Genomic DNA, 27,725 nt, shown 5'->3' on the forward strand with positions numbered 1-27,725 from the left:
CGACGACATTGGTAAAACAAATCAACTTTAAATTGCCTTAGTTCGTTATATGACTTAGAAACTGTACATTGGTCTGATCCCATCTCGGTGAAAGATGGGTGATGCTGATTTTTGTAAAAATTAGCTCTGGTTTGCGTGTCAGTAGCCTTTAATGACTCAGAAACTCGGTGCTTCGATGAGATCGGATACTGGTGAAAGGCGATGGCTGAGAACACTCGTATACATCAGCTTTCAATTGAATCTTTATAGCCCTAAATGACTTAGAAATTCTCTGTTGAGGTCAGATCTGACCACAGTTAAGGGCATATGATGCTGAATTTGGTAGGGATCGGCTTTCATTTGCGTCTCATTGGCCTTTAAATACTCGTAGACTTGGAATTTTGGTCAGATCTGACACCGGAAGGGTAGTTGGTGCTAAATTTGTAAAAAAAAAATGAATCTCAAATTGCTATTAATCAGCTGTTCAATTGTGTCTCGTTAGCCTTAAACGATTTATAAACTCTCCACTAAGGTCAGATCAGGGAGATGGTGGCTGATGCTGATTCTTGTAAAATCAGCTCTGGTTTGCGTCTCAGTAGCCTTTAATGACGTAGAAGGCCTGTATTTGGGTCGGATCTGATCTTCATAATTGACGTTGACGCCGAATTTGATTTAAAAAATCACCTTTCAATTCCTCAATAGCATTAAAGGATTTAAGAACTCTGTATTTGATCAGATACGAGCCCGTTGAAGAGCGGGTGATACCGAATTCTGTAAAAATAGGCTTTGAATTGCCTCAATAGCATTAAATGACTTAAAGCTTGGTACTTTGGTCAGGTCCGACCCCGTTGAAAGGTGGATCACGACGACATTGGTAAAACAAATCAACTTTCAATTGCCTCAGTTCGTTTTATATGACTTGGAAACTGTACATTGATCTGATCCCATCCCGGTGAAAGGTGGGTGATGCTGCATTTGGTAAAAATCAGCTTTCAATTGTCTCTCAATAGCATTAACTGACTTTGAAATTGTGTCCTTTGGTCAGATCTGACCGCGCTGGATGACGGGAGATGCTGAGTTGCGTCTTAGTAGCCTTTAATGACGTAGAAGATCTCTATTTGGTTTGGCTCTGATCCTGATAAGTGTGGTTGACGCCGAATTTGATAAAAATCACCTTTCAATTCCTCAATAGCATTAAAGTATTTAAGAACTCTGTATTTGATCAGATCCGAGCCCGTTGAAGAGCGGGTGATACCGAATTCTGTAAAAATAGGCTTTGAATTGCCTCAATAGCATTAAATGACTTAAAGCTTGGTACTTTGGTTAGATCCGATCCCTTTGAAAGGTGGATCACGCCGACATTGGTAAAACAAATCAACTTTCAATTGCCTCAGTTTGTTATATATGACTTAGAAACTGTACATTGGTCTGATATGATCCCGGTGAAAGGTGGGTGATGCTGTTTTTTTGTAAAAGTTAGCTGTAGTTTGTGTGTCAGTAGCCTTTGATGACTCAGAAACTCGGTGCTTCGGTGAGATCACATACGGTTGAAGGGCGACGGCAGAGAACACTAGTATAAAACAGCTTTCAGTTGCTTTTTCATAGCCCTAAAAGACTTGGAAACCTTTTACTGTGGTCAGATCTGACCCCAGTGAACGGTGCCTGATGCCAAATTTTGTACAAAATCAGCATTTAATTGTCTCAATAGCATTATCTGACTTTGTAACCGTGTCCCTTGGTCAGATCCGGCCGATCCGTCAGATCTGACAAAGATCACCTTTCAATGCCATTAAATGAATAAAGAACTGTATTTTGGTCACATCTGAGTCCCTTGAAGAACGGGTGATGCCAAATTTTGTAAAATTAAACTTGCAACTTCCTCCCAAAAACATTAAAATACTTTTCATCTGATTTCATCAGATCCGACCTCGGTGAACGGTGTGTGATGCTGCATTGGGTAAAAATCGACTTTCAATTGTCTCTCAATAGCATTAACTGACTTCGAAACTCAGTACTCTTGTCAGAACCGATCTGGATGAATGATGGGAGATGCTGAGTTGCTTCTCAGTAGCCTTTAATGACGTAGAAGACCTCTATTCGGGTCGGATCTGATCCCAAGTGTGGTTGACGTCGAGTTTGATAAAAAAAATTACCTTTCAATTCCTTCTCAATAGCATTAAAGGATTCAAGAATTCTGTATTTGATCAGATTGGAGCCCGTTGAACAGCGGGCGTTACCAAAATTTGTAAAAATAGGCTTTCAATTGCCTCAACAGCATTAAATGACTTAAGGCTTGGACTTTGGTTAGATCCGACCCCGTTGAAAGGTAGATCACGCCACCATTGGTAAAAACAAATCAACTTTCAATTAGCTCAATTCGCTATATGTGACTTAGAAACTGTGTACGTTGGTCTGATCCGATCCCGGTGAAAGATGAGTGATGCTGATTGTTGTAAAAATCAATTCTGGTTTGCGTCGGTCTCAGTAGCCTTTAATGACTCAGAAACTCGGTACTTCGGTGAGATCGGGTAAGGTTCAAGAGCGATGGCTGGGAAGACTCGTATAAATCAGCTTTCAATTGCATCCTTATAGCCCTAAATGGCTTAGAAATTCTCTGCTGAGGTCAGATCTGACCCCGGTTAAGGGCATGTGATGCTGAATTTGTTAGCATTCGGCTTTCATTTGCTTCTCATTGGCCTTTAAATACTCAGAGACTTGGTATTTTGGTCAGATCTGATATCGAAAGGGTACTGGTGCTGAATTTATTAAAAATTAATCTGCAATTGGTATATATCAGCTGTTCAATTGCGTCTCGTTAGCCTTAAAAGATTTATAAACTCTCAACTGAGGTCAGATCTGGGAGATGGTGGCTGATGCTGATTAAATCAGCCTTGGTTTGCTTCTCAGTAGCCTTTAATGACTCGGTACGTTGGTCAAATCGGACACCTGCGAAAAGCGAGGGCCCACAAAATTAGTATAAATCAGCTTTCAATTGATTCTTGACAGCCCTAAAAGACCTAGAAACCTTTTACTGTGGTCAGATCTGACCCAGGTTTACGATGCGTGATGCCAAATTTGGCAAAAATCAGCTTTCAATTGTCTCAATAGCATTAACTGACTTTGTAACCGTGTCCTTTGGTCAGACCCAGCCGATTTGACAAAGATCACCTTTCAATTGCTTCTCAATGCCATTAAATGAATAAAGAACTGTATCTTGGTCACATCTGAGTCCATTGAAGAACGAGTGATGCCAAATTTTGTAAAACTAAACTTGCAACAGCCTCTCATAAACATTGAAATACTTTTCATCTGATTTCATCAGATCCGACCCCAGTGAACGGTGTGTGATGCTGCATTTGGTAAAAATCAGCTTTCAATTGTCTCTCAATAGCATTAACTGACTTTGAAATTGTGTCCTTTGGTCAGATCTGACCGCGCTGGATGACGGGAGATGCTGAGTTGCGTCTTAGTAGCCTTTAATGACGTAGAAGATCTCTATTTGGTTTGGCTCTGATCCTGGTAAGTGTGGTTGACGCCGAATTTGATAAAAATCACCTTTCAATTCCTCAATAGCATTAAAGTATTTAAGAACTCTGTATTTGATCAGTTCCGAGCCCGTTGAAGAGCGGGTGATACCAAATTTTGTAAAAATAGGCTTTCAATTGCCTCAATAGCATTAACTGACTCAAAGCTTGGTACTTTGGTTAGATCCGACCCCTTTGAAAGGTGGATCACGCCGACATCGGTAAAAAAAATCAACTTTCAATTGCCTCAATTCGTTATATATGACTTAGAAACTGTGTACTTTGGTCTGACCCGATCCCGGTGAAAAGAGGGCGATGCTGATTTTGGTAAAAATCAGATCTGGTTTGCGTCTCAGTAGCCTTTAATGACTCAGAAACTCGTTACTTCGGCGAGATCGGATACGAGTCAAGGGCGATGGCTGAGAACATTCGTATAAATCAGCTGTCAATTGCATCTTTATAGCCCTAAATGACTTAGAAATTCTCTGCTGAGGTCAGATCTGACCACAGTGAAGGGCATATGATGCTGAATTTGGTAGGAATGGGCTTTCATTTGCTTCTCATTGGCCTTTAAATACTCAGAGACTTGCTATTTTTGTCAGATCTGACACCGGTGAAGGGTGGGTTGTGGTAAATTTGATAAAAATCAATCTCAAACTGGTATAAATCAGCTGCTCAATTGCGTCTCGTTAGCCTTAAATAATTAAGAAACTCTCCACTGAAGTCAGATCTGGGAGATGGTGACAGATGCTGATTATTTTTTTTAAAAAAATCAGCTCTGGTTTGCGTTTCAGTAGCCCATAATGCCTCAGAAACTCACTAAATTGGTCAGATCGGACCCCCGTGAAAAGCGAGTGCTGACAAAACTGGTATAAATCAGCTTTCAATTGCTTCTTGACAGCCCTAAAAGACTCAAAAGCTTTTTACTGTGGTCAGATCTGACCCCAGTGAACGGTACGTGATGCCAAATTCTAGTAAACATCAGCTTTCAATTGTCTCAATGGCATTAACTGACTTCGAAACTGAGTGTTTTGGTCAGATCCGACTCCAATGCATGATGGGAGATGATGAATCTGGTAAAAATCAGCTTTGAGTTTCTTCTCAGTAGCCTTTAATGACTTAGTAACTCTGTTTTGGTCTGATCCGAACGCAGTTAAGGTTGGGTTGGGTGATGCTATTTTTTGTAAAAATCAGCTCTGCCTTGCGTCTCAGTAGCCTTTAATGACTCAGCAACTGGGTACTTTGGTCAGGTCTGACCCCCATGAAGGGCGGGTGCAGAGAAAATTCGTATAAATCAGCCTTCAATTGCTTCTTGACAGATTTAAATGATTTAGAAACTGTACTGTGGTCAGATCTGACCCCAATGAAGGACATGTGGTGCTGAATTTGTTAGCAATAGGCTTTCATTTGCTTCTCATTGGCATTTATTGACCAAGAGACTTGGTATTTCGTTTAGATCTGACCCCTGTGAAGGGTGGGTGGTGTTGAATTTGATATAAATCAGCTTAGATGAAGAGGTTCAGTTAGAATTGCTGAACACATACGCTTCTAATGAAGCAGTTTTCAAAACCTGAAATAAAAAATTCCTTCAATTTGGCAGTCCTTTGGCAATGTATATTGACGAGAAATTTGAAGAGCTTTCGTACCCGTCTTTATTTGGAATTGAACCCCGTTTCTCTCCACTCAATATCCCTCTAACTTATGGAGACCACTGTCTTACTGAAATGCGTCACCGGAATAGAATGTTTGCACGTCATACGGAAAACATCTTCTTTAAAATTAAGAAGATACAGAGTCAACAGGTGTTGCTATTAGAAATGTTCAGGAAAGCCTGCATGTTGAGGTGAAATCAAATATGGGGAATTTTCACTTTTGTTTAAAACAATAGGGGCTATGAGTTTTTGAAATTACAGGGACTGTCGCAGCCATACTTTGCAAATTTGAGACAAAATTGTTTTGCCTGAGTTCACCAACTTGGTAAGGCTACATTTTTCAAGCTTTTTCAATGCCTGAAGCCCAATAGCCCGACTTGTTCCGAATTCTGTACCCACCAATTTACCTTGGGAAAAATTGTCTGACAGTGAGTTCCTAAACTCATCTGATGAAAAGCGCTTAACTCATAACGACCCTGTAGCCATTTTTCGGTTTTTCAATCAGAAGGTTGCTTGGTTTCTTTGTAATAATCTTCAGAACATTCACCGTCCAATTCGGAAAGCAACATACTATTTTGGGTTGCATTGACGCGCAGTATCCAGGTTCGCTGCACCTGTATGTAATGCTATTCGTAAAAGATGCCCTGATAAATGATTAAATTCAGAAGAGCTCAACGCTTAATTACCAAAAGGCTTGAGCGAAATTTTCTTTTCTATCAGGGGGTGCCGGTCCAGGTAAGAAGCTTCTTATCTAGCTACTGTATCGGATTCCGCTTAGACGGTTCAGAGAAATCAACTCTCTGTATGGCAACTTTCACAGCGGTCGCTGCTTGAAATGTTTGTTGTGTTACTTTGCATAGCCTCCTTGCTCTTTCGCCTGACTTTGAGCGTGCCTTGGCAATGAGCTCTAAAACTGAATCAAGACTGCGCCATAACACTATTGAAGTGTCTTTAGTTGGAAGTTATTGAAGTCATCAATCAGCGTTTGCGACGCAACAAAAACATTGAACAACACTTTGGAGGTTTAACTGACATTGTGTGGGCGATTTGTTTCAGTTACCATCTCTAAAAGACTATTTCTTTGCTCGGTCGAAAAAAATTCAAGGATCTCCTGTTAGTGACACTTTGTGCCAGACGCATGAATTGAAAAAAAGCGACAAAGTGAACAGTGGTGTGAGCTTCTAGTCGGCTAGGCGAGGGAAACCTTACCATTAGATTTTGTTGTTATCTCGTCTGCAAAGTTTACATTCGTCTGAAGCCAGTGGTTTGCATTTTCGGCTTCCCTTACTGGTTGGTCATAATGCCAAGGTAAATAAAAAGGACTCGATTATAAATGGGCTAGTGTGCATATTGAAGAGTCGAGTTTAAAAAAGGAATTCCATGGACGCTTTTCATGCATTTTCTCAACAATCTGTCTGTTGGTAAGTATGGGCGCTCATAGAATAGAAATCTTGATATTCGACGGAAGTATCAAATTATTGGGTGCTATAAAAAAGCTGTTCAACAATTCCTCGTATCAAAAAACCGCGGCTCAAACTCTTCGCTGTCAGTATAGCGTTGCAAATCCCGGTCGAATTCTGCGCTGCCAAGGCAATATGTATTTACCAGGAAAATTCTGCTACCGCTTCAGAGATTGACCTACCCTGTTAAGCTTTCGAACAATGCCTTAACGCGTGAAACCAAAAACGGGAATCGTCTTAGAGGTGATATTAAAAGCAAAAATGTTTTGCGCGCTCCAGTCGTCAAAGTAGAAATGGCAGTGTTACGGAATTGACGACAATTAGCTTGCAAGCTGCAAACAACTAATCTGTCTAAAACCATTGCCATATTATCCACCATAACTTTCAGAGCCTAAGATGAAATTTCCCTTTAGTAAAATCATCCTTAGTTTAGAGAAAAGCCGACATGATTTTCTTGTGTGAGAAGTGGCTTAATGCGTTTGACGACTCTAAAAACTTCCAGACACGAGACTTTTTTATGCAAGGTTTTGATCATCCTGGTGAGTTAAATAAACACACGGCGGAACTGTTGTTTATACTCGGAACACAGTAACCGTGAACAGTAATTCCTCAAGAGTTCTTTGGTCCGCAACGCAGTACCCAATTAATACAGCTGGATACTGGATTGCTCTAAGTTAATGTTTATCAGTAATTCAGTAAAAGCAGAGATGGCCTCCACATTTTTCTTGACATAAAAATCTTATGTGAAAAATTGCAATGAGAAAACTTGATTTCATCTTGCATAATTGACAATGTGCTTTGAGTTGACTCAGTTAAAAAAGTTAAATGCATTAAATTGTGGAAACTGATTGAAAACTTAGAGACATCTACTCTTTGTATGGCAGTCGTTACAGCAGCTTTTGCCTTGCTATTTTTATCGTATATACTTAAAACAGCTTTTCGCCCTGAAGTGTACTCCCGCAACTTTTGAACTAAATTTATTGTGGTCACTAAAAGGCCTTTAAATTGCGCTAAAATTAGTATGAAGAGTTGTATCCGCATGCATTAAGTAAATTAAGAGGCGGATATTTGTCGTGGCTTTAGGTAAAACAACGCTCCCATTGTATGCTGCATGCTGTATGTTCACCATCGGCATAAACCTGCTTCTGACGCAACTGAACTTTTCAAATTCTCTTACACGATGTGTCAGCACTTTTCGACCGCAATTGATTCTAGGAGATATTCAGATATCCAGGAGCAAGTGGCTTTCAAAACCACTTGATACTCTCAATTACCATTAGTTTTATCCCAGGTCATACTACAAACGATTTAACTTTATTGATGGCGTGTTTGTAATTAACACAATTTTTACCAATGTAAGCGTTAACGCTCTGGAAGAAGCTTTTAGTATTGATCGACCTGTTTCTTGTAAAGTTTCTATTTCTGCCCTGTTATGAGACTATTTTTTTTTTCAATTTTGTTGCTTCTACATGTAGACCTTAAGTACCGTTGTATTCTCTTTTGGAGACATTGAAGATAGTTAAATGTAAAAAAGAATTTAGCTAACTGTTATTAAGCTAGTGCTCTGGAAGCTAAAATGTTTTAAATAAAATTAATCACTCTTTCAAACTTAAAATGTTTGAGAAATCTTATCTTGTTTAATTCGTCATCTCCATCGATGATTCTTGCCACCATTTTATTTCTTCATTTTCACTGACTACTGATTTGCAGTTCAATTTGCGTGCGTGACATCATTTCTTAACCACTTTTGCATCTAAGTAGTGACACACGTACAAGCCCTAATTTTTGAGTATTAGGGTTTTGAGTATTTGATTTCAAATATTAACTTTGAAAAAGCTCTATTAGGGCTTTTTTTCTTAAAGAGTATGAGTCTCATAAAAATGACAGTCCAAATCTAACCCAAAAATTCTACTGGTCTATTAGAGGACTGGTGGTCAATATGTCTTTCTTATTTCATTAGTTGTTTCAATTCTATAGAAAGCCACAAGCGTCTATCGCGAATATTTTCTGGCAATCTTCCGGCTATGAAAAAAGCTATCAAACGAAAAGTGGGTAGTAGTAAAAATCAGTCCAAAAAGACCAGCAGTACTATTATAATTGCTACAAACTTCGTTGCTAAAAACAAGACAATTGAATGCTAACATTGTTTGAGAGAACACAGAAAAGATAACTGAGCTAAATATGCAGTCGCTGATATTGCTCGAGATAGTTGAGCACGGTCATTCGAAAAAGTTAATCCAAATAGTACTCAACCCAACTGAGATTATAGTCTTGGTCCAATACGCAGTACTCAATAAATTCAGCTGGAAACTGGATTTCTGTAAGTTAATGTTTATCCAAAGCTCAAAAGCAGGGATGACCTCAATTTTTTCCACAATCTTGACGTAAAAATAATTTTTGAAAGTTTGGAATGAGAAAACTTAATTCCATCTTTCATTATTGACCATAATGTACTTTCTGTTGATTCAATTAGGAAACTCAAAAGCTTTAAACTGTGGAAACTGAATGAAAACCAAGAGACATCTACTTTTTGTATGTCAGTCGTTACAGCAGATTGTCTTTTATTTTTTCCGTAAATACTTATATCCGCTTTTTCGCCCTGAAGTGTACTCCCGCAGTTTTTGAATTAAATTTATCATGGTCACTAATTGACCTTTAATTGGTGCTAAAATTAGTATGAAGAGTTATATTCCGCATGTATTAACTAATTTAAGAGGCAGATACTTGTGGTTGCAGGTAAAACAATGTTCATATTGTTAAGGCGTATTATGTTCACCATCGGCCCAAACCTGCTCCTGATGCAAATGAAGTTTTCAAATTGTCTCTTACTCGATGAGTCAGCACTTTCCGACAGCAATTTATTATAGGAAATTTCAATAATCAGCTATCCAGGGGCAACTGGCTTTCAAAACTGCTTGTACTCTCAATTACCATCCGTATATCACAGATACTACTACAAACCATTTACCTTATATTGATGGCGTGTTTGTAATTAACAGAATTTATTTACCAATGTATGCGTTAACCTTCTGAAAGAAGTTTTTAACTTTCATCAAACTATTTGTTGTAAAGTAATTGCTATCCTGTTATGAAATTATATCTTTCAATTGAGTAGTGCCATAAGTACATGCCCTGATTGTTGAGTATAAGAGTCTTTCAGATTTTGATGATATATTAATTCTGAAAAAGCTCTATTGGGGCTTTTCGGGTGAAAAAGCTCTATTTGGGCTCTGTAGGGTGTATTTGTCTCATAAAAATGCATTCCAAATCTAAACATAAAAGTAATGGTCTATTAGAGGACTGGTGGTCAATCTGTCTTTCTTATTTTTTTAGTTGTTTCAATTCCATAGAAGGTCACATGCGTCTACCGCGGCTATTTTCTGACAATCTGGTAGTATTAAACTTGGTAGTACTAAAAATCGCAACAAAAAGACCAGCAGTACTAAAATAAATGCTACAAACTTCGTTGATACGAACAAGACCATTGAATGTTAGACTTGTTTCAGAGAACATCGAAAACATAACTGAGCTAATATGCACGTCGCTGATATTGCTCCAGATATTTGGGCACATTCATTCAAAATAAAGTTAATCCGAATAGTACTCAACCCAACTCAGATTAGATTCTTGGTCCACTACGAAGTATTCAATAAATTCAGCTGGAAACTGGATTGCTAAAAATTATTTTTTATCCAAAGCTCAAAAGCAGGGATGACCTCAACATTTTCAACATTTTTCTTGACGTAAAAATATTTTCCGAAAGTTTGGAATGAGAAAACTTGATTTCATCTTGCATAATCGACCATAATGTACTTTGAGTTGATTCAATTAAGACACTCAAATGCATTAAATTGTGGAAACTGAATGAAGACATCTACTTTTTGTATGGGAGTCGTTACAGCAGAGTGTGTTTTGTTATTTCTCCGTAAACACACAAATCCACTTTTCCACCTTTTAGCCCTGAAGTATACTCCCGCAACTTTTGAACTAAATTTATCATGGTCACTAATAACCCTTTCATTGGTGCTAAAAATAGTATGAATAGTTATGTTCCGCATGTATTAAGTAAATTAATAGGCAGATACTTGTCGTGGATGCAGGTAAAACAATGTTCATTTTGTTAAGGCGTATGCTGTATACTCACAATCGGCCCAAACCTGCTCCTGATGTAACTGAAGTTTTCGAATTGTTTCTTACTCGATGAGTCAGCACTTTTCGAGCGCAATTAATTTAGATTTCAATAATCAGCTATCCAGGGGCAACTGGCTTTAAAAACTATTTGATACTCTCAATTACCATCAGTTTATCAAAGATCATACTACAAACGATTTGACATATAATGATGGCGTATTTGTAATTAACACAATTTTCACCAATGTTTTCGTTAACGCCCTGGAAGAAGTATTTAACCTTCATCAACCTATTTGCTGTAAAGCAAATTCCATCCTGTTATGAAATTATTTCTTTCAATTTGTTTCCTCTGCTTATAGACCTTAAGTACCGTTATATTCTGTTTTTAGAGACACTGATGGATGGGTTTTCCATGTAGAATGTCATTAAGCTAGTTATCTGGAGGCTATTTAATTTGAGTAACATATCAAGTTTTTGTTCTGTAGCTAATATGAACCTTTAGAAGAATTGAATTCCTATTCATAGTTTCGGTATGCAATGTGGCATAGTAAAATTTTGTGTTGAAAAAAAAAATTTACTGCTCAAGTTTCAAATGTATATTGGGAAATCTTATGTTGCTTAATTCGTCGTCCCAATCGATGAATCTTGTGGCCATTTTATTCATTTCCAATGACTTCTACTGATTCGCAGTTTAATCTGTGTGCCTGACGTCATTTCTTATCAGCTTTTGCATCTGAGTAGTGCGAAAAGTACATGCCCTGATTGCTGAGTATTAGAGTCTTGAGTTTTTTATTTGAAATACTAATTTCGAAGCTTTTTCCTTATAGAGCGTGTGTTTCTCATAAAAATGACAGTCCGAATCCAACCCAGAAAATCTACTGGTCTTTTCAAGGACTGGTGGTCAATTTGTCTATCTTATGTCTTTAGTTTTTTCAATTCCATAGAGTTGATTCAAGTAAAAAAATTAAATGCATTAAACTGTGGAAACTGAGGGAAAACTTAGAGACATCTACTTTTTGTATGGCAGTCGTTACAGCAAACTGTGTTTTGATATTTCTTCCATAAATACTTAAATCAACTTTTTCGCCCTGCAATGTACTTGCGCAACTTTTGAACTAAATTTATCGTGGTCACTAATAACCCTTTAATTGCTGCTAAAATTAATATGAAGTTATATTCCGCATGCATTAAGTAATTTAAGAGGCAGATATTTGTCGTGGGTTCAGGTGAAATATTGTTCCTATTGTTAAGGCGTATGCTGTATGTTGACCATCGGCCCAAACCCGCTCCTGACGGAACTGATCGAATGGTCTTTTACTCGATGAGTCAGCACTTTTCGACCGCAATTTTTTCTAGGAGATTTCATTAAATCAGCTATCCAAGGGCAACTGGCTTCCAAAACTATTTGATACTCTCAATAACCATCCGCTTATCATAGATCCTAATACAAACGATTTAATTCTTATATTGATGGCGTTTGTAATTAACATAATTTTTTACCAATGACTACGAAGTATTCAATAAATTCAGCTGGAAACTGGATTGCTGTAAATAAACGTTTATCCAAAGCTCAAAAGCAGGGATGACCTCAACATTTTCAACATTTTTCTTGACGTAAAAATATTTTCTGAAAGTTTGGAATGAGAAAACTTGATTTCATCTTGCATAATCGACCATAATGTACTTTGAGTTGATTCAATTAAGACACTCAAATGCATTAAATTGTGCAAATTGAATGAAGACGTCTACTTTTTGTATGGGAGTCGTTACAGCAGAGTGTGTTTTGTTATTTCTCCATAAACACTCAATTCCACTTTTCCACTTTTTGGCCCTGAAGTATACTTCCGCAACTTTTGAACTAAATTTATCGTGGTCACTAATAACCCTTTCATTGGTGCTAAAATTAGTATGAATAGTTATGTTCCGCATGTATTAAGTAATTTAATAGGCAGATACTTGTCGTGGATGCAGGTAAAACAATGTTCATTTTTGTTAAGGCGTATGCTGTATACTCACAATCGGCCCAAACCTGCTCCTGATGCAACTGAAGTTTTCGATTTGTTTCTTACTCGATGAGTCAGTACTTTTCGACCGCAATTAAATTAGATTTCAATAATCAGCTATCCAGGGGCAACTGGCTTTAAAAAATATTTGATACTCTCAATTACCATCAGTTTATCAAAGATCATACTGCAAACTATTTAACTTATATTGATGGTGTGTTTGTAATTAACACAGTTTTTACCAATGTATGCGTTAACGCTCTGGAAGAAGTTTTTAACCTTCATCAGCCTATTTGTTGTAAAGTAAATTCTATCCTGTTATGAAATTATTTCTTTCAATTTGTTTCCTCTGCTTATAGACCTTAAGTACCGTTATATTCTGTTTTTAGAGACACTGATGGATGGGTTTTCCATGTAGAATGGCATTAAGCTAGTTATCTGGAGGCTATTTAATTTGAGTAACATATCAAGTTTTTGTTCTGTACTTAATATGAACCTTTAGAATTGAATTCCTATTGATAGTTTTGGTTTGCAATGTGGCATAGTAAAATTTTGTGTTGAAAAAAAATTTACTGCTCTTTCAAGTTTCAAATGTATATTGGGAAATCTTATCTTGCTTAATTCGTCGTCCCCATCGATGAATCTTGTGGCCATTTTATTCAATTCCAATGACTTCTACTGATTTGCAGTTTAATCTGTGCGCCTGACGTCATGACGTCATTTCTTATCCGCTTTTGCATCTGAGTAGTGCGAAAATGACAGTCCGAATCCAACCCAGAAAATCTACTGGTCTTTTCAAGGACTGGTGGTCAATTTGTCTATCTTATGTCTTTAGTTTTTTCAATTCCATAGAGTTGATTCAAGTAAAAAAATCAAATGCATTAAACTGTGGAAACTGATGGAAAACATAGCGACATCTACTTTTTGTATGGCAGTCGTTACAGCAAACTGTGTTTTGATATTTCTTCCGTAAATACTTAAATCCACTTTTTCGCCCTGCAATGTACTTGCGCAACTTTTGAACTAAATTTATCGTGGTCACTAATAACCCTTTAATTGCTGCTAAAATTAGTATGAAGTTATATTCCGCATGCATTAAGTAATTTAAGAGCCAGATATTTGTCGTGGGTTCAGGTGAAATATTGTTCCTATTGTTAAGGCGTATGCTGTATGTTGACCATCGGCCCAAACCCGCTCCTGACGGAACTGATCGAATGGTCTTTTACTCGATGAGTCGGCACTTTTCGACCGCAATTTTTTCTAGGAGATTTGATTAAATCAGCTATCCAAGGGCAACTGGCTTCCAAAACTACTTGATACTCTCAATTACCATCCGCTTATCATAGATCCTAACACAAACGATTTAATTCTTATATTGATGGCGTTTGTAATTAACATAATTTTTTACCAATGAATACGAAGTATTCAATAAATTCAGCTGGAAACTGGATTGCTGTAAATAAACGTTTGTACAAAGCTCAAAAGCAGGGATGACCTCAACTTTTTCAACATTTTTCTTGACGTAAAAATAGTTTTTGAAAGTTTGAAATGAGCAAACTTGATTCCATCTTTCATTATTGACCATAATGTACTTTCTGTTGATTCAATTAGGGAACTCAAATGCTTTAAACTGTGGAAACTGAACGAAAACTTAGAGACATCTACTTTTTGTATGTAAGTCGTTACAGCAGATTGTCTTTTATTTTTTCCGTAAATACTTATATCCGCTTTTTCGCCCTGAAGTGTACTCCCGCAACTTTTGAACTAAATTTATCGTGGTCACTAATAACCATTTAATTGGTGCTAAACTTAGTATGAAGAGTAATATTCCGCATGTATTGAGTAAATTAAGAGGCAGATAATTGTCGTGGATGTAGGTTCAACAGAATAATGCTTCTATTGTTAAGGCGTATGCTGCATGTTCACAATCGGCCAAAACCTGTTCCTGGCTCAATGGAAGTTTAGGAATGGTCTCTTACTCGATGAGTGCGCACTTTGACCGCAATTGATTGTAGTAAATTTCAATAATCAGCTATCCAAGGGCAACTGGCTTTAAAAACTATTTGATACTCTCAATTACCATCAGTTTATCAAAGATTATACTACAAACGATTTAAATTATATTGATGGTGTGTTTGTAATTAACACAGTTTTTACCAATGTATGTGTTAACGCTCTGGAAGAAGTTTTTAACCTTCATCAGCCTATTTGCTGTAAAGTAAATTCTATGCTGTTAAGAAATTATTTCTTTCAGTTTGTTTCCTCTGCATATAGACCTTAAGTACCGTTATATTCTGTTTTTAGAGACACTGATGGATGGGTTTTCCATGTAAAATGGAATTAAGCTAATCATCTGGAGGCCATTTAATTTGAGTAACATATCAAGTTTTTCTTCTTTTAGCTGATATGAACCTTTAGAATTGAATTCTTATTGATAGTTTCGGTTTGCATTGTGGCATAGTAAAATGCTAATTGTGTTTTCATATTTTTTCCGTAAAGACTCAAATCCAACTTTTCGCCCTAAAGTGTACTTCCGCAACTTTTGAACTAAATTTATCGCGTTCACTAATAACCCTTTAATTGGTGCCAAAATTAGTATGAAGTTACATTCCGCAAGTATTAAGTAATTTAAGAGGCAGATATTTGTCGTGTGTTCAGGTAAAATAATGTTCCTTTTGTTAAGGCGTATGCTTTATGTTCACCATCGGCCCAAACCTGCTCCTGACGCAACTGAAGTTTTCGAATGGTCTCTCACTCGATGAGTCAGCACTTTTCGACCGCAATTGATTCTAGGAAATTTCAATAATCAGCTATCCAAGGGCAACTGGCTTTCAAATTTACTTGATACTCTCAATTACCATCCGTTTATCACAGATCCTACTACAAACGATTTAAATCTTATATTGATGGCGTGTTTGTATTTAACAATTTTTTACCAATGATTGCGTTAAGACTCTGGAAGAAGTTTTTAGCTTTCATCGACCTGTGTGCTGTTGAGTAAACTTTATACTTTATAATATTTCTTTCAATATTTTGCCTCTGCATATAGACCTTATTACCAATATATTCTACTTTTCGAGACATTGATGGACGGGTTTTAAATTGAAATGGCATTAAGCTAGTTCTCTGGACCATATTTAATTTGAGTGACATATGAAGCTTTTGTTCTTTAGCTGATATGAATCTTTAGAATTGAATACTTATTGATAGTTTCTGTTTGCAATATGGTATGGTAAAATTTTGTGTAAAATTTACTGCTCTTTCAAGTTTCAAATGTATATTGGGAAATCTTATCTTGCTTAATTCGTCGTCCCCATCGATGAATCATGTGGCCATTTCATTCATTTCCAATGACTTCTACTGATTTGCAGTTTAATCTGTGTGCCTGACGTCATTTCTTATCCGCTTTTGCATCTGAGTAGTGCGAAAAGTACATGGCCTGATTGTTGAGTATTAGAGTCTTGAGTTTTTTATTTGAAATATTAATTTCGATGCTTTTTCCTTATAGAGCGTGTGTTTCTCATGACGGTCCGAATCCAACCCAGAAAGTCTACTGGTCTATTCAAGGACTGGTGGTCAATTTGTCTATCTTATGTCTTTAGTTTTTTCAATTCCATAGAAGGCCACAAGCGTCTATCGCTGCTATTTTCAATAAAAGCTGGATGACCTCAATTTTTTCCACATTTTTCTTGACGTAATATTTTCTGAAAGTTTTGAATGAGAAAGCTGTCTGATCTTGCATAATTGACCTCAATTTGCTTTGAGTTGATTCAAGTAAAAAAAATCAAATGCATTAAACTGTGGAAACTGAATGAAAACTTAGAGACATCTACTTCTTTTTGCAGTGGTTACTGCAAATTGTCTTTTGAAATTTCTTCCGTGAATACTTAAATCCACTTTTTCGCCCGGAAATGTACTCGCGCAACTTTTGAACTAAATTTATGGTGGTCACTAATAACCCTTTAATTGCTGCTAAAATTAGTATGAATAGTTATGTTCCGCATGTATTAAGTAATTTAATAGGCAGATACTTGTCGTGGATGCAGGTAAAACAATGTTCATTTTGTTAAGGCGTATGCTGTATACTCACATTCGGATCAAACCTGCTCCTGGCGCAACTGAAGTTTTCGAATGGTCTCTCACTCGACGTGTCAGCACTTTTCGACCGCAATGGGTTCTAGGAGATTTCTATAACCAGCTATCCAAGGGCAACTGGCTTTCAAAACCATTTGATACTCTCAATTACCATCAGTTTATCACAGATCATACTACAAACTATTTAACTTATATTGATGGCATGTTTGTAATTAACACAATTTTTTTTTACCAATGTTAAATTTTTGACTTTCATCGTCCTGTTTGTTGTAATGTAAATTATATCCTGTTATGAAATTATTTCCTTCAATTTGTTGCCTCTGCTAATAGACCTTAATACCGTTATATTCTGCTTTTAGAGACATTGATGGGTGATATTGAAATGTAAAATGCCATTGAGCTAGTTCTCTGGACGCTATTCATTTCAGTGACATACGGAGTTTTTGTTCTTTAGCTGATATGAAACTTTAGAAACGATTACTTACTGATGGTTTCTGTTTATAATGTAGTATTGTAAAATTTTGTATTGAATAATAAAATTTACTGCTCTTTCAAACCTAAAATGTATAGTGGGAAATCCAATCTTGCTTAATTCGTCGTCCCCGTCGATGGTTCTTGTGGCCATTTTATTCATTTTCAATGACTTCCACTGATTTGCAGTTTAATCAGTGTACGTGACGTCCTTTCTTATCCACTTTGGCATCTGAGTAGTGCGAAAGGTACATGCCCTGATTGTTGAGTATTAGAGTCTTCGGTTTTTTATTTGAAAATTTTAATTTGAAAAAGCTCCTTAGGGCTGTCTCTGTATCTTACAAACATCCGAATCCAACCCAACAAGTCTACTGGTCTATTAAAGGACTGGTGGTCAATCTGTCTATCTGATGTCTTTAGTTTCTTCAATTCCATAGAAGGCCACAATCGTCTATCGCTGCTATTTTCAATAAGAGCTGGATGACCTCAATTTTTTCCACATTTTTCTCGAAGTAAAAAATATTTTCTGAAAGTTTGGAATGAGAAAGCTATTTGATCTTGGATAATTGACCTCAATTTGCTTTGAGTTGATTCAATTACAAAAGTCATATGCATTAAATTGTGGAAACCGTGTGAGAACGTAGAGACATCCACTTATTGTATGGCAGTCGTTACAGCTAATTGTGTTTTCATATTTTTTTCCGTAAAGACTCAAATCCACTTTTTCGCCCTAAAGTGTACTTCCGCAACTTTTGAACTAAATTTATCGCGGTCACTAATAACCCTTTAATTGGTGCCAAAATTAGTATGAAGTTATATTCCGCAAGTATTAAGTAATTTAAGAGGCAGATATTTGTCGTGTGTTCAGGTAAAATAATGTTCCTTTTGTTAAGGCGTATGCTTTATGTTCACCATCGGCCCAAACCTGCTCCTGACGCAACTGAAGTTTTCGAATGGTCTCTCACTCGATGAGTCAGCACTTTTCGACCGCAATTGATTCTAGGAGATTTCAATAATCAGCTATCCAAGGGCAACTGGCTTTCAAAACTACTTGACTCTCAATTACCATCCGCTTATCACAGATCCTACTACAAACGATTTAAATCTTATATTGATGGCGTGTTTGTATTTAACAATTTTTTACCAATGATTGCGTTAAGACTCTGGAAGAAGGTTTTAGCTTTTATCGACCTGTTTGCTGTTGAGTAAACTTTATACTGTTATGAAATAATTTCTTTCAATATGTTGCCTCTGCATATAGACCTTATTACCAATATATTCTGCTTTTCGAGACATTGATGGACGGGTTTTAAAATGAAATGGCATTAAGCTAGTTCTCTGGACCCTATTTAATTTGAGTGACATATGAAGCTTTTGTTCTTTAGCTGATATGAATCTTTAGAATTGAATACTTATTGATAGTTTCTGTTTGCAATATGGTATGGTAAAATTTTGTGTCAAATTTACTGCTCTTTCAAGATTAAAATGCATATTGGGAAATCTTATCTTGCTTAATTCGTCGTCCCCATCGATGATTCCTGTGGCCATTTTATTCATTTTCAATGATTTTCACTGATTTGCAGTTTAATCTGTGTGCGTGACGTCATTTCTCAACCACTTTTGCATCTAAGTCGTGCCAAACGTACATGCCCTAATTGTTGGGTAATAGAGTGAGTTTTTGATTTCAAATATTAATTTTTAAAAAGCTCTATTAGGGCTTCAGCCTTAGAGCGCATGTGTCTCATAAAAATGACAGTCCGAATCCAATCCAGAAAGTCACCTGGTCTATTCAAGGACTGGTGGTCAATCTGTCTATCTTATTCCTTTAGTTGCTTCAATTCCATAGAAAGCGAAAAGCGTCCATCTCGGCTATTTCAAAAATAGCAGGGCTGACCTCAATTTTTTCCACATTTTTCTTGGCGTAAAAAAATTTTCTCAAGTTTGGAATGAGAAAACTATTTGATTTTGCATAAGTGACCTCAATTTGCTTTGAGTTGATTCAATTAAAAAAATCAAATGCATTAAATTGCGGAAATTGAATGAAAAACTTGGTGACATCTACTTTTTGTATGGCAGTTGGTACAGCAAATTGTGTTTTGTCATTTTTCCCGCAAAAACATATCCGCTTTTCGCCCTGAAGTATACCCCCGCAACTTTTAAACTAAATTTATCGTGGTCATTAATAACCCTTTAATTGATGCTAAAATTAATATGAAGTGTTATATTCCGCATGTATTAAGTAATTGAAGAGGAAGATATTTGTCGTGCATGTAGGTTCAACAAAATAATGTTCCTATTGTTAAGGCGTATGCTTCATGTTCACAATCGGCCCAAACCTGCTCCTGACTCAACTGAGGTTTACGAATGGTCTCTTACTCGATGAGCGAGCACTTTCCCACCGCAATTGATTGTAGGATATTTCAATATTTAGCTATCCAAGGGCAACTGGCTTTCAAAAGTACTTGATACTCAATTACCATCCGTTTATCACAGATCCTACTACAAACGATTTAACTTATATTGATGCCGTGTTTGTATTTAACACAACTTTTTACCAATGTATGCGTTAACGCTCTGGAAGAAGTTTTTAACTTTCATCGGCCTGTTGTAAAGTAAATTCTATTCTGTTATGAAAGTATTTCTTTCAATTTGTTGCCTCTGCTTATAGACCTTAATACCGTTATATTCTGTTTTTAGAGAGTTTGATGGGTGATATTTAAATGTAAAATGCCATTGACCAAATTCTCTGGACGTTATTTATTTTGAGTAACACATGGAGTTTTTGTTCTTTAGCTGATATGAAACTTTAGAAATGAATACTTACTGATGGTTTCTGTTTGCAATGTTGTGTTTCAAAACTTTGTGTTGAATAATAAAATTTACTGCTCTTTCAAACTTAAAATGTATAGTGGGAAATCTTATCTTGCTTGATTCGTCGTCCCCATCGATGGTTCTTTGGTTCTTGTGGCCATTTTATTCATTTGCAATGACTTTCACTGATTTGCAGTCTAATCTGTGAGCGTGACGTCATTTCTTCTCCAATTTTGCATCTGAGTAGTGCGAAAGGTACATGCCTTGATTGTCGAGTATAAGAGTCTTCGAGTTTCTGATATGAGAAATTAATCTTGAAAAAGCTCTATTGGGGCTTTTTCCCTATAGGGTGTATTTGTCTCATAAAAATGCAGTCCGAATCTAAAACTAAAAGTCTACTGGTCTATTAGAGGACTGGTGGTCAATCTGTCATTCTTATTTCTTTAGTTGTTTCAATTCCATAGAAGGCCACATGCGTCTACCTCGGCTAATTTCTGACAATCTGCCGGCTGTGAAAAAAGCTATCGAACGAAAAGTTGCTAGTACTAAAAATCGCAACAAAAAGACCAGCAGTACTAAAATAAATGCTACAAACTTCGTTGATACGAACAAGACCATTGAATGTTAGACTTGTTTCAGAGAACATCGAAAACATAACTGAGCTAATATGCACGTCGCTGATATTGCTCCAGATATTTGGGCACATTCATTCAAAATAAAGTTAATCCGAATAGTACTCAACCCAACTCAGATTAGATTCTTGGTCCACTACGAAGCATTCAAAAAATTCCGCTGAAAACTGGATTGCTGTAAATTAATGTTTATCCAAAGCTCAAAAGCAGGGATGACCAACTTTTTCAACATTTTTCTTGACGTAAAAATATCTTCTAAAAGTTTGGAATGAGAAAACGATTTCATTTTGCATAATCGACCATAATGTACTTTGAGTTGATTCAATTAAGACACTCAAATGCATTAAATTGTGGAAACTGAATGAAGACATCTATTTTTTGTATGGGAGTCGTTACAGCAGAGTGTGTTTTGTTATTTCTCCGTAAACACACAAATCCACTTTTTCGCCCTGTAAATACTTAAATACACTTTGTCGCCCTGAAATGTACTTCCGCAACTTTTGAATAAATTTCTCGTGGTCACTAATAACCCTTTCATTGGTGCTAAAATTAGTATAAAGTTATATTCCGCAAAAATTAAGTAATTTAAGAGGCAGATATTTGTCGTGGGTTCAGGTAAAATAATGTTCCTATTGTCAAGGCGTATGCTGTATGTTCACCATCGGCCTTAAACTGCTCCTGACGCAACTGAAGTTTTCTAATTGTTTCTTACTCGATGAGTCAGCACTTTTCGACCGCAATTGATTCTAGGAGATTTCAATAATCAGCTATCCAGGTGCAACTGGCTTTCAAAACCATTTGATACTCTCAATTACCATCAGTTTATAAAAGATACTGCAAACTTTTTAACTTATATTGATGGCATGTGTGTAATTAACACAATTTTTTACCAATGTATGTGTTAATCCTCTGAAAAAAAATTTAATTTCATCGGCCTGTTTCTACCCTGTTATGAAATTTTTTCTTTCAATTTGTTGCCTCTGCTTATTTTGAGTAACATATGGAGTTTTTGTTCTTTAGCTGATATGAAACTTTAGAAATGAATACTTACTGATAGTTTCTGTTTGCCATGTGGTATTGTAAAATTTTAAGTTGATTAATAAAATTTACTGCTCTTTCAAACTTGAAATGTGTAATGGGAAGTCTTATCTTGCTTAATTCGTCGTCCCCATCGATGGTTATTCTGGCCATTACATTCACTTTTAATGACTTCCAATGATTTGCAGTTTAATCTGTGTGCGTGACGTCATTTCTTATCCACTTTTGCATCTGAGTAGTGCGAAAGCTACATGCCCTGATTGAGTATTAGAGTCTTGAGTATAACCCTTTAATCGGTGCTAAAAATAGTATGAATAGTTATGTTCCGCATGTATTAAGTAAATTAAGAGGCAGATACTTGTCGTGGATGCAGGTAAAACAATGTTAATTTTGTTAAGGCGCATGCTGTATACTCACAATCGGCCCAAACCTGCTCCTGATGCAACTGAAGTTTTCCAATTGCTTCTTACTCGATGAGTCAGCACTTTTCGACCGCAACTGATTCCAGAAGATTTCAATAATTAGCTATCCAGGGGCAACTGGCTTTCAAAACCATTTGATACTCTCAATTACCATCAGTTTATCACAGATCATACTACAAATTATTTAACTTATATTGATGGCAGGTTTGTAATTAACACAATTTTTTACCAATGTATGCGTTAACGCTCTGAAAGAAGTTTTTAACTTTTATCGACCTGTTTGTTGTAAAGTAAATTCTATCCTGTTATGAAATTATTTCTTTCAATTTGTTGCCTCTGCTTATAGACCTTAATACCGTTATATTCTATTTTTAGAGACATTGATGGGTGATATTTAATGTAAAATGCCATTGAGCTAGTTCTCTGGACGCTATTTATTTTGAGTAACATATGGAGTTTTTGTTCTTTAGCTGATATGAAACTTTAGAAATGAATACTTACAGATAGTTTCTGTTTGCCATGTGGTATTGTAAAATTGTGTGTTGAATAATAAAATGTACTGCTCTTTCAAACTTAAAATGTATTGTGCGAAATCTTATCTTGCTTAATTCGTCGTCCCCATCGATGGTTCTTGTGGCCATTTTATTCATTTTCAATGACTTCCACTGATTTACAGTTTAATCTGTGTGCTTGACGTCATTTCTTATCCACTTTTGCATCTGAGCAGTGCAAAAGGTACATGCCCTGATTGTTGAGTATTAGAGTCTTGAGTTTTTTATTTGAAATATTATTTTTGAAAAATCTCTTGAGGGCTGTCTCCCTATAGAGCGTACGTTTCTTACAAAAATGACAGTCCGAATTCAACCCAATAAGTCTACTGGCCTATTAAAGGACTGGTGGTCAATCTGTCTATCTGATGTCTTTGGTGTTTTCAATTCCATAGAAGGCCACAAGCGTCTATCGCTGCTGTTTTCAATAAAAGCTGGATTACCTCAAATTTTCCACATTGTTCTTGACGCAAAAATATTTTCTGAAAGTTTGGAATGAGAAAGCTATTTGATCTTGCATAAATGACCTCAATTTGCTTTGAGTTGATTCAATTGAAAAAAGTCAAATGAATTAAATTATGGAGACTGAATGAAAACTTAGAGACATCTAATTTTTGTATGGCAGCCGTTACAGCAAAAAAATGTTGTTTGATATTTTTTCCGTAATAACTTAAATCCACTTCTTCGCCCTGTAAATACTTAAATCCACTTTGTCGCCCTGCAATGTACTTGCGCAACTTTTGAACTAAAATTATCGTCGTCACTAATAACCCTTTAATAGCTGCTAAAATTAGTATGTTATATTCCTCAAAAAATAAGTAATTGAAGAGGCAGATATTTGTCGTGGGTTCAGGTAAAGTAACGTTCCTATTGTCAAGGCATATGCTGTATGTTCACCATCGGCCCTAACCTGCTCCTGATGCAACTGAAGTTTTCGAATTGTTTCCTACTGGATGAGTCAGCACTTTTCGACCGCAACTAATTCGAGGAGATTTCAATAATCAGCTATCAAGGGGCAACTGGCTTTAAAAACTATTTGATACTCTCAATTACCATCAGTTTATCAAAGATTATACTACAAACGATTTATATTATAATGATGGCGTGTTTGTAATTAACACAATTTTCACCAATGTATGCGTTAACGCTCTGGAAGAAGTTTTTAACCTTCATCAACCTTTTTGTTGTAAAGTAAATTCTATCCTGTTATGAAATTACTTTCAATTTGTTGCCTCTGCTTATAGAACTTAAAAACCGTTGTATTCTGTTTTTAGAGACATTGATGGGTGATATTTAAATGTAAAACGCCATTAAGCTACTTCTCTGGACGCTATTTAATTTGAGTAACATATGGAGTTTTTGTTCTTTAGCTGATATGAAGTGAATACTTATTGATAGTTTCTGTTTGCAATGTGGTATAGTAAAATTTTGTGTTGAGAAATAAAATTTACTGCTCTTTCAAGTTTAAATGGTATATTGGGAAACTAACTCGCTTAATTCGTCGTCCCCGTCGATGATTCTTGTGCCCATTTTATTCATTTTCAATGACTTCTATTGATTTGCAGTTCAATCTGTGTGCATGACGTCTTTTCCTCACCACTTTTGCATCTAAGTAGTGCCAAACGAACATGCCCTAATTATTGAGTATTAGAGTGAGTTTTTGATTTAATATTAAATTTGAAAAAAATTAGAGCATTTCCCTTATAGAGCGTATGTGTCTCATAAAAATGACAGTCCGAATCCAATCCAAAAAGTCTCCTGGTCTATTAAAGGACTGGTGGTTAATCTGTCGATCTTAGTTTTTTAGTTGTTTCAATTCCATAGAAAGCGAAAAGCGTACATCGCGGCTATTTTCAATAAAAGCAGGGATGACCTCAATCTTTTCAATATTTTTCAAGACGCAAGCAAATTTTCTGAATGTTTGAAATGAGAAAACTTTATTTGATCATCCATAATTGACCTCAATGTGCTTTCAGTTGATTCAATTGGAAAAATCAAATTCATTAAATTGCGGAAACTGAACGAAAATTTAGAGACATCTACTTTTTGTATGGCAGTCGTTACAGCGGTTTGTGTTTTGTTATTTTTTCCGTAAATACTTATATTCGCTTTTTCGCCCTGAAGTGTACTCCCGCAACTTTTAAACTAAATTTATCGTGGTCACTAATAACCCTTTAATTGGTGCTAAAATTAGAATGAAGAGTAATATTCCGCATGTATTGAGTAAATTTAGAGGCAGATAATTGTCGTGGATGTAGGTTCAACAGAATAATGCTTCTATTGTTAAGGCGTATGCTGCATGTTCACAATCGGCCCAAACCTGTTCCTGGCTCAACTGAAGTTTAGGAATGGTCTCTTACTCGATGAGTGCGCACTTTGACCGCAATTGATTGTAGTAAATTTCAATAATCAGCTATCCAAGGGCAACTGGCTTTCAAATTTACTTGATACTCTCAATTACCATCCGTTTATCACGGATCCTACTACAAACAATTTAACTTATATTGATGGTGTGTTTGTAATTAACACAGTTTTTACCAATGTATGCGTTAGCGCTCTGGAAGAAGTTTTTAACCTTCATCAGCCTATTTGTTGTAAAGTAAATTCTATCCTGTTATGAAATTATTTCTTTCAATTTGTTGCCTCTGCGTATAGACCTTAAGTACCGTTAGATTCTGTTTTTAGAGACACTGATGGATGGGTTTTAAATGTAAAATTAAGCTAGTTCTCTGGAAGCTATTTAATTTGAGTAACATATGGAGATTTGTTCTTAAGCTGATATGAACCTTTAGAAGTGAATGCTTAGTTTCTGTTCGCAATGTGGTATTGTGAAATTTTGTGTTGAAAAATAAAAATTACTGCTTTCAAAATTAAATGTATAGTGGGACATCTTATCTTGCTTAATTCGTCGTCCCCATCGATGATTCTTGTGGCCATTTCACTTATTCATGTTCACTGACTTCTACCGATTTGCAGTTTAATCTGTGTGCATGACGTCATTTCTTATCCACTAACGCCAAACGTACATGCCCTAATTGTTGAGTATTAAAGTTGAGTTTTTCATTGCAAATAATAATTTCGAAAAAGCTCAATTAGGGCTTTTTCAGTATAGAGCGTTATGCGTCTCATAAAAATGACAGTCCGAATCTAACCCAAAAAGTCTACTCGTCTATTAAAGGACTGGTGGTCAATCTGTCTATCTTAAATCTTTAGCTGTTTCATTTCCATAGAAGGCCACAGGCGTCTATCACGGCTATTTTCTGGCAATCTGCCGGCTATGAAAAAAGTTATCAAACGAAAAGTTGGTAGTACTAAAAATCGCAACCAAAAGACTAGCAGTACTAATATAATTGCTACAAACTTCGTTGCTACAAACAAGACAATTGAATGTTAGCCTTGTTTGCGAGAACATCGAAAACATAACAGAGCTAATATGCACGTCGCTGATATTGTTCCAGATAGTTGGGCACAGTCATTCAAAATAAAATTAATCCAAATAGTACTTAGCCCAACTCACATTATATTGTTTTGTGCCATCTTGCGCAACTTTCAGAGGAAAATCCAGTTTTTCTAGAGTGACTAAGACCTCCTTCAGCTTCACATTCGATTCCACAAAAGGTGCCTTCAGGTCTTCACTTCTGTAGAACTTAGCGTTGTCTTCAATCTCCAAATGAGAGCCCTCTTCGCAGTCGAAGTCTGCGTAAACCGAGAATAGCGATAGACGATCTTTGCGTCTGGCTTCCGCAACTGACCGATCTGTTTCTTTGCAGAACCGCTGGATATCGGAACCCAGGGCTGGATCTCTGGTTGAACCTATAAATAGTTCCTTGAGATCTTCATTCGTAAAAGCTCCATTCTCAAACCGATAATATTCGGATCTCGTCAAGTATAAGCCCAGAAATGATAACTGAAGAGCCTAATATTATTTATTATCGGTTATCAAGCGTAACTCAGGTTTCAAACGAACATTCACGTATAAAATCAACTATCCAGCAACTTTCTAAAGACGGCCCAATATACTCAAACGTAGCCGAAAGTTTGGCGGAAAAAAGCTTCCATGATTCTCATGACCCCGATTTGGATCAAAACAAGAACTGCGAAAATGATTGTTTCGCAAAAAAACAAAGTGCAAGCTAATTTGATTAGATTTTGTATTTAGGTACACTACAATATGATTTCGCAATAAAGAAAAAAATTGAAAAATAGAAAGAAAAGTCATTTTTGAGAGTGAGGTAAGTCACGTGTTACCAAAACCTTATTCACGCGAAAACAAATAAGCTCACTGCACTAAGAGTGAAAAATGACGTAACGCATGCAATTCAGTTGAAATTGCATGGACGAATGAACAAAAATTGTTGTAACAAAAATCTTCACCACGAAATGAAAAATATCCAAAAATGAAGAAATTAATAGAAAAAAAGCCAAGAATTAACTAAAAAATCAAGAAATATGTGCCAATTTTCAACTTGAAACGCATTTTCAGGCTCCGCAAAACACTGTGGAATCAATTTCCGAGGTTGACATTTCAATATAGTATCGAACGAATAAACTTTATTTCTATAAGAAACCAAATTAAAAGCAAAAAAATTGGGCCACTTAGTCCAAAAAACGGCTAAAAACGGTTATCTATATGTGCCATTCAGTCAAAAACTACTTTTCAAAGTCAAAAAAGTCATTCACTAAACGAAGCGCATGATCAAAAACTTCTCTCGCTTAGCGAATATCTGTTCACCGAGACAGCTTTTCTCACATTCGCTTTTAGGTCGAAATGCCGCGTGAACAAATCTACTTCCTCTAAAAAAAGACCGAGAGAAAACCAATACTCCTCTTCGAGTCGTAAAAAACCCAAGAGAAGTCCAATACTAGCCCCAGCTATCGCTCTGTGGCTATTAAAGAGAACAACTCCTTGCGAAAGACGGTAAGAACTATATCTGCCACTACATCTAACTGTAAATATTC

At 36.3% G+C, this 27,725-nt stretch overlaps 1 protein-coding gene across 4 annotated transcripts in view; it reads right to left on the reverse strand.

The window, feature by feature from the left end:
• Positions 1-27,725, reverse strand: part of LOC142337411 (dedicator of cytokinesis protein 11-like) — a 320,003-nt gene that overhangs the window by 130,268 nt on the left and 162,010 nt on the right. Inside the window, exon 10 of one of the 4 annotated variants that reach the window (XM_075386593.1) lies at positions 26,284-26,579. The exons of the other annotated variants lie outside the window; for them this stretch is intronic. Coding sequence (XP_075242708.1) covers positions 26,284-26,579 — 296 coding nt within the window. The remainder of the gene's footprint in view (positions 1-26,283; positions 26,580-27,725) is intronic. 4 annotated transcript variants of the gene reach the window in all.

The sequence above is a fragment of the Convolutriloba macropyga genome, chromosome 4 (assembly GCF_964194025.1).
Source record: "Convolutriloba macropyga chromosome 4, txConMacr16.3, whole genome shotgun sequence".
In the NCBI taxonomy this organism is placed as follows: Eukaryota; Metazoa; Xenacoelomorpha; order Acoela; family Convolutidae; genus Convolutriloba; species Convolutriloba macropyga.